We start from the raw sequence: 7,703 nt of genomic DNA, 5'->3' as shown, positions 1-7,703 counted from the left end.
GAGAGAAAAATTGGTCCGGTATGCTCCGCTCCGAGCCGCGCTGCGCCGTACAGAACTGGCGATAGACTTTCGAGCCAAAGGATAGCCGATGACCACAAACCGTGGTTAGCTGAACACCAACGACTTGCCAGTAAAGGAGCCAACTAGCTTCTGAACTAGCTTCTGGATTAGCTTCTGGCTAGTTTCAGGCCAGCCTCCTGGAGTTTCTGGCTAGCTTCTTGGAGGATTACAGATCTGAGGTAAATAATACTTTTTTATAAATATACATTGGTGAGGCGGGTTGCAGGAGAGTGTTTTGAAGATGAGTTGATGGAAAATAAAAATAAAATGTATGTGAAAAAGTTGTAAATATATATATATATACAGGACACGACAAGACGAGGACAAAAGACGTCTGAACTGCTATGCCACCTTGGAGAAAAAGAGAATAAACGGCCCTGCTCGAAAAGAAAACCTGTATGAACATTAAAATGTCCACCAGAGGAACAATTCCTTTATCTTGGCACCAAAGCTCATAGCCCACCACGTAAATCTATCCTCTCGTGGAGCATCATATGTTTCAGCAAACGCACGAAATTTGCTGAAATGCATTATGTACATATATGCATGAATTGAATGTGTGATTGGGTTGAAGCCTCACATTATTGTGTTGTCAGTTTATACCTTTCAAGGGCCAAGCCCACAGATTCCAAATTTCTGGCTGCGGCAAATGACCTACGCAAATGATCTACGTAAATGATCTACGTGAACCACTTTTATTGTACATAAGAATGGTAGTTTGGGCCAATGGGGAGCCACAATGACCAATGACCAGTCCTCCGGAAGCACTATCTTCAGTGTGGGGTGAATCACGACCATAGGGGGGAAACGCGTAGAGGAGGGTCCGATGACACTGGTGCTCGCTCTTACAGTACACAGCTATGCAAAGTTTTCACATTCTGCTGCCTTATATTTTTAAAAACGTGACTGCAAAATGACACACATTAAATACATGATTTACTATTCATATCTATTTGGCACAAAATAATCTGAAACACAACCAAAACAAATAGCAAATGCATCCAACAACGTTGTAGTCACAAGCTTGATGTAGTCATTACGTGCTATGAATATGGGACCAAACCATGTACTACTGTAATAACCACATGTGAATTTATCCTAATACTTTTCTTTCCCTAAAATGGGGGGGGGGGGTTGCTTGCATCGTTGGTCGTTGGTTGCATCACACCACACAATTTTACAAAATTGCTAGCACAATTTAACCCAATATAAAGCGTGTTTGTCTTTTTATTTAAATATTATAGTGTACATGGCAATTATTTGCAATTATTTGCAACACGGATAAATAATTTAAATATATAAAGGTTACAGTGGCATACTTAATATATTAAACAAAATTACATTTTAATGCAGAATTGAACTAAAAGTAATGCTACTCTCACACGTATTTCTTGGCATTTTTGATTGCTTGTGAAATGATGCTCCCCATTTCAGCTCTCACGACCTCCCATGAGCACGCGCTGAAACGCTGAAAGAAAAAAAATGAAATAATATTTATTTTAGGTGAAAATAATACATAATGCACCATAGGTATAGGCTAGGCCCACTCCACCCCGCTCAATAGTTTAGACTTGAAACACAGCTGACAAAAAATGCAACCTATGATATGTTTTACCTCATGTAAAAGAAAGTCATCCAGCTCTTTGAAGTAGTTCTTAATTGGAAGGTTTAGATGCACACTCATGTCTCTCACCTGAAATAGTAAACAACAAACAACATTAGTATAAATATCCACGCGATTAACAATAATAATAATAATTGTGTAAAAAGCTACAGTAAATAAAAATTCAACATCACCAAGAACGTACACATTCCGAATAGGTCATATTTTGTCGAGCAAGAAGTTCTTGAAGGTCCCTGAGTTTGATGGAATTCCATTTCACAAGAGTTAGGTTTTGTTGGAAGAGCTCGCTGGCTAGTTGAAACGCAAGTCTCAGTGTCCAAACCTTTACCCCCTCCTGTAAATCAGAATAACACCCCGTGTAACCATGCAACTGAACTTGACTAACACAAACACTGTAGCCACTCATGATCTCCTGAGCATCACCTCTTTTGGAAGCGTTGGACGTTGGACCCTTAACCTTTCAGCTTCTGGTATACAGCCTCTTGGTAACCTCTCCTATACCACACACAAAATACACCATATCTCAACAAAACAACTGAATATATGAATGAATCAAGCTCCAATAATCTATTTTTCAACTCGAATAAATAACGTGTGATCTCACAGTATATATGCAACAGCCTGTGTTCTGAGCCATATTTCTAAATATGGTCAATTTGTAACAGGTTAAAGAAATTAACCTACCTCGGCAAGATCATTGAGGGTCTGGCGAGTTTGAGAAAGATAATATATTTGCACTTTTCGGTCACTGCATTTAGCATACACAATCGGGTAAAAAACAATTATACACAGAAGATGTACCACAAAGGACACGTTAAGAGTTGCCATGTGTCCAGTCAGTTGATAAATCCCTGAACACTACTTCTAAACGTTGGGCTACGTGCCCTAACTTTATAGTGTCCCTCATTGAAATATCATAGATGAGGTAATATGTCATTTCCTAAGGCTATATACAAAAGGAAATTTCAAACAGGGAAACTGAAAGAGCATTGAAAATTCCATCTCCTCACCTTGCAAGGCTGTTGACGAAATGTTTCGTTGTCGTCTATGCAGGTGTGCGCAAGAATGTTGCTCAAAGCATGGGCTATGCAAATACTTATTTGCACCAATACATCATCAAAACAGAGAATAATATAATGACAGGTACACAGTGATCTTCACGCAATGCATTTTAAATACAGTAGCCTATGCATTATACTGTAGGCATGATAGCCTACAATATAATCATTTAAATGAATACTTTTTTATATCCCCTCTCCCAAGGGATGGAACGTGTAACTAATTGTATAGCTACTACGTTACAGAAAGAAGAACATGATGATAATAGTGTGACTCCACACAGCTGCTCCACTGCAGTTATCGAAATGTACTACATGTAGCCTACATGCCATTTCATTATTTAGTTGTAAAACAAATTGACATTGGAATATAAAAAGGTAGTTTAAAATATTTATTGTGGACCTTATTTATTTACAGCTAGATACTAAGCAATTATTAACGAAGCAGGTTGGGAGAAGTAGGTTAAGTTAGGAAAAGGGTTCAGGGTTGCAAAAAATGCTAATAAATAAATAACAACCTTTGTCGCGGGGGATGATGCCATCGGTGAATTCAAACCATAAATCGCTTTCACTTTCGAAAACAGCAGTTTTTACATACCCCTGCATTGCGTCATCTATCCCAGTAGGTAGAACCTTTTAAGATGGTTAGCTCAATTGTCATGAATTCTATTTGTAGCCATCTTCTCATATGGTTTTGAACACAACCTTTATATATTTTTTATGAATATATCACATAATTTCACATGATTGATTTGTTTAGGTAATTATTTGGTTATTTATTTAAATGAACAGTACAATGCAATTCAGCGCTTAGCTGCCAAGCATGTACACCATGACAATAGACTAAACCTTACTATAAATACGAGTCATACCTACTGGATATTTATTGTCTATAGGCCCCAAAATCTACAATACTCACTATCTCCTAAGAAATTCGCCTGTCATATTTAAGTAAGAGTCTAATCTGATTGAGACAACCCCATATAAAACACGGTTGACATTTTCTGACCTGATGGAAGTGATGTTAACAGGCCAGCAGGGGACATTCTTCCCCCTTAGGTGCTGTTACGAGGACAACATTTTTAGAGAGGATGGATGCTTAAAATTCATGTTTGGGGACATATACGGTAGCAGTTAGAGAAGAGAAGATATGGATGCTTCGAATTCTTAAATTGCTGTATTAATCACTTGAATGCCATTCTCAACTGTGTGCTTTAAAATATAAGTTGAATACACTGGGAGATTAAATCAAAGCAAATAAAATCAAATTAAATTGAATTTGTCACATGCACAGTTTACAGGATGTATAAAAAGTGCAGTGAAATTCTTGCTTGCTAGGCTAGCTCACTCAATATGATTATTACATGCTTATTGCCTGTATAAGCAACATGTAACGATGAACTCTTCTGTTGTCTACGTCATCTCTGTTCATTCATTTGGTTAAAAGTTCAACATAGTCTTATTTTGGTCAAATATGGCAGATACACACCTGGTTTCAGTTCTGTTTGCTTTCAGAGCAGTACACGTAACCTAATACAATGTGATTGGTCAGGCTATTCTGAAACCCCTTCCCCCATCCACTTTTCTATGGACTCACAACACTAAACAATACATTAATTACACTATAAAGGTGACAAATGTTGCCTATAAACTGTTAGGGCCTACATAAAGCTGTTCCAAAAGCAGAGCTTTCTTTTCAGCACAATGGAGTGAATCCTTACCACCCTACACCTGGCAATCAAAGGAGCGTTGTCCGGCAGGGAATCAGTTAATTCAGCTTATTTTACTGCCTTTTAAAAGAACATAGCTGATATGGCGGACTTGCTTAAACAAATGTGGTTTCAACTGACAATTGAGATGTACATATAAGGGGATAAGAAGCAGATAAGAGGCAATCTGTACTTTCAATTAAGACATGAATGAGCAAGCTAGGACAGACATAGTCAGTATAACTATTTGTTTAACACTTTTGAAATGTACAGCGACAAAATTCAGAACATGGGCCATTCTTACAGTGTTCTCGCTGTACACCAAGTCAGAACCGTAGGATAAATATTACAATATTCGATGTTTGCATTTCTCGAAAAAAGGTTATAGGCTTCAAGTGCACGACTAAATCAGAACAGTAGGTGGAATTAAGAAGGGTAAATAGACCAGATTATTAGGGTGGCACAGCGGTCTTTCATATCTCCCTGGCATATTTCATAATTTATGCAGCAGCATACAATACATTTTTGGGCTCACCTTGTTGTTCTGTGCTCACCTGAACAGGAAGGTGGCACAGCGGTCTTTCATGGGAAAATTTTGTCATCAAACTTTGTCATCAAAGTCTTGCTTTCTCTGGACTTATGGTGCTTTCAAGACAACTGTGAACTCGATAGGAAAAAGATGGTTGAATCATGATGACATCAGTGATCTTTAGGTCGTAGCTCTAGCAAGAGTCCCGAGTTCCGAATGTACTATTCCGAGTTGGATGAAAGTTCAAAACGTATTTTCCCAGTCGTAGCCGAGTTCCCAGTTGTCTTGAACTCACTAATGTCAGAGTTAACAGATGTTTTGAGTGCAGCACAAATCATGCTTCATTTACAGCATGGCCAATGTTCAATGTTTATCATTTTCAACTAGGAAAAGAGACCCTTAATTTTAGACTTGGAATCACACAGCCACTCCACTGAATAGCAGGCTAATGATTGCTTTGCAATGCTTGCAGTTAGCCACTGATTCATTCCAAACTACTCATTGTTGAATTTGCGATTTCCAACTTGCTGTGTAATGTTTATGTCCATTGACCGATGTTTTATCTATAATTTCACTCCATTATTTATCTTCATATGACAAGGATTGAAAACGATTTACCAGTAAGTAGATTGTTGACTTGATTCATGCTGATGACTGCTAGCTAAGATTTTGAATGTATGATGTTGACATCCTCAGTCCAATCAAAGCTACTGTAGATATAATGTGATTTGATATCATTTTGTCCGTGGCCAATGATATTGAGCCTTCTTGGATGGGCAGTTTAATGCAACTCTATGGCAGCACCCAAGGGGCTTGGATTTGCAAGCTCTACCGCAACACTCTGTAATTTCTGCTGGCATGCCCCACCATCACAGAAAACACGGAGCTAGGCTGAAACACCTGCATTTTGGAGCTGCCTTATTCAAGAAAACAAAAATGAGACCATGTTTGTATGCGGCTTTATTAACTCATTGATATATACGTATATTGTTTTTTTTTTACATTGTTTGCAATCTGAAATGGGACACATATTAATGCCAAAATAACATGCAAAACAGGAAAGCCTAAATTCTGATAAAAATAGGGGCTCATCACAGGTGGGGCTCTGCCCTGAAAGATGGCTCGCCACTGGTACCATATATAAAAGTTATGTTCTAAAACATGTGAAAAGATGGCTACAAAACATAATTCACAACAATTGAGCTAATCATCTAAATAGGTCACGTGTTGCGTTCTACCTACGGGGATAGGTGACGAAATACAGTGGTATGTAAAATAGGTTTTTTTTCGAAAGTGAAAGCGTTTTATGGTTTTGTATTCACTGATGTCATCGTCCCCGGGACAGAAGCCGTCCCAGGTTCATGCCTAGAAGGGTTCCTAATTGTCAAATTAGTATATATATTTTTGGGCATTTTAGCTAACCCTAACCCTTTTCCTGGACTTAACCTAATTTTCCGAACCTACTACGTTTCGCTACACTCGCAATAGCATCTGCTAACCATGTGTATGTGACCAATACTTTTTCATATCTTTATATTGAATAACAAAATCAGGTCCACAAGAAATTGTTTGCAATACCTTTTTATATTCCAATGTCAATGTGTTTTACAACAAAATAATTAAATGCCATGTAGGCTACATGTCGTAAATTGCAATAACTGCCGTGGAGCAGCTGTGTCGAGTCCAACTGTAAGAGTAGCCATACAATTAGTAACACGTTCCATCCCTTGGGAATGGGAATGGGGATGTAAACAGTATACATTTAAATGCTTATACTGTAGGCTATCGTGCCTACTTAATAAAGGTACAATTTAAACAAAAACACATAGGCTACTGTATTTAAAAATACATTGCGTGAAGAGTATTGTGTACCTGCCATTATATTATATTATATTATTCTCTGTTTTGATAATAAGTATTTGCATAGCCTATCATTTGAGCAACATTCTTGGCCACACCTGCATACAGACGACAAGAACGCAAATGTCGTCAATAGCTTTGCAAGGTGAAGAGATGGAATTTTCAAAGCTCTTTCAGTTTCCCCGCTTGAAATGCCATTTTTTTATAGCCTTAGGGAATTACATATTACCTCATCCATGGCATTTCAATGAGGGAGACTATACAGGTGGGGCACGTAGCCCAACCTTTAGAAGTAGTGTTCAGAGATTTATCAACTGACTGGACCCTTGGGAACTCTTAACGTGTCCTTTATGTACATGCGTGTAATTGTTCCGGGCCGGCTGTCTAATAAAGACAAACTAATCAAACATAAACAGGTGCTACAATAAACATACAAGGAGGGGGAGGAAAGACAATCAGTGGCAACTAATAGGCCGGTGACGACGACCGCCGAGCGCCACCTGCCCGGGAAGGGAAACCACCCTCGGTCGGACTCGTGACAATATGATTTCTGCCACTAAGCTGTGTATGTTTATGTTATTTCTCCGTGTTGCAAATCATTTCCATGTAGGCTATAATATTGCAATAAAGAGACAAACACGACATTGATTGGTTAAAATTGTACTAGTGTGATGCAACTTTGAAATTAAACTACTTTTCATTGAAATGTTATCCTAAATGTGATGTTATTCCTCCTGATATTTGCATATCAACATAATATTCAATGAAAAACAATAAACTTCCCGAATTCCTATTCCAGACATACAGTGCCTTGCGAAAGTATTCGGCCCCCTTGAACTTTGCGACCTTATGCCAGATTTCAG

At 38.2% G+C, this 7,703-nt stretch overlaps 1 protein-coding gene across 1 annotated transcript; it reads right to left on the bottom strand.

Moving 5' to 3' along the window:
• Positions 1 to 788: 788 nt before the first annotated feature.
• Positions 789 to 3,285, bottom strand: LOC109892218 (interferon epsilon-like). Its single transcript, XM_031825927.1, has 5 exons — positions 2,369 to 3,285; positions 2,108 to 2,179; positions 1,869 to 2,018; positions 1,676 to 1,753; positions 789 to 1,528 (listed from the first exon to the last, which is right to left on the bottom strand). The coding sequence occupies exons 1-5, from the start codon at positions 2,510 to 2,512 to the stop codon at positions 1,439 to 1,441; spliced, it is 534 nt and encodes a 177-aa protein (XP_031681787.1). The 5' UTR covers positions 2,513 to 3,285; the 3' UTR covers positions 789 to 1,438.
• Positions 3,286 to 7,703: the final 4,418 nt, after the last annotated feature.

This window comes from Oncorhynchus kisutch, linkage group LG6, assembly GCF_002021735.2.
Source record: "Oncorhynchus kisutch isolate 150728-3 linkage group LG6, Okis_V2, whole genome shotgun sequence".
Classification (NCBI taxonomy): Eukaryota; Metazoa; Chordata; class Actinopteri; order Salmoniformes; family Salmonidae; genus Oncorhynchus; species Oncorhynchus kisutch.
Note: the sequence above shows the minus strand (reverse complement) of the source record. Positions and strands in the feature narration are given on the sequence as shown.

Excerpts from the sequence above, each read along its gene's own strand:
- LOC109892218 (XM_031825927.1), bottom strand. The coding sequence starts at position 2,512 with ATGGCAACTCTTAACGTGTCCTTTGTGGTACATCTTCTGTGTATAATT. Across the intron at positions 2,180-2,368 it reads CCCTCAATGATCTTGCCGAG|GAGAGGTTACCAAGAGGCTG; the intron begins GTAGGTTAATTT and ends TGTGTGGTATAG. Across the intron at positions 1,529-1,675 it reads ATGACTTTCTTTTACATGAG|CGTTTCAGCGCGTGCTCATG; the intron begins GTAAAACATATC and ends TTTTTCTTTCAG.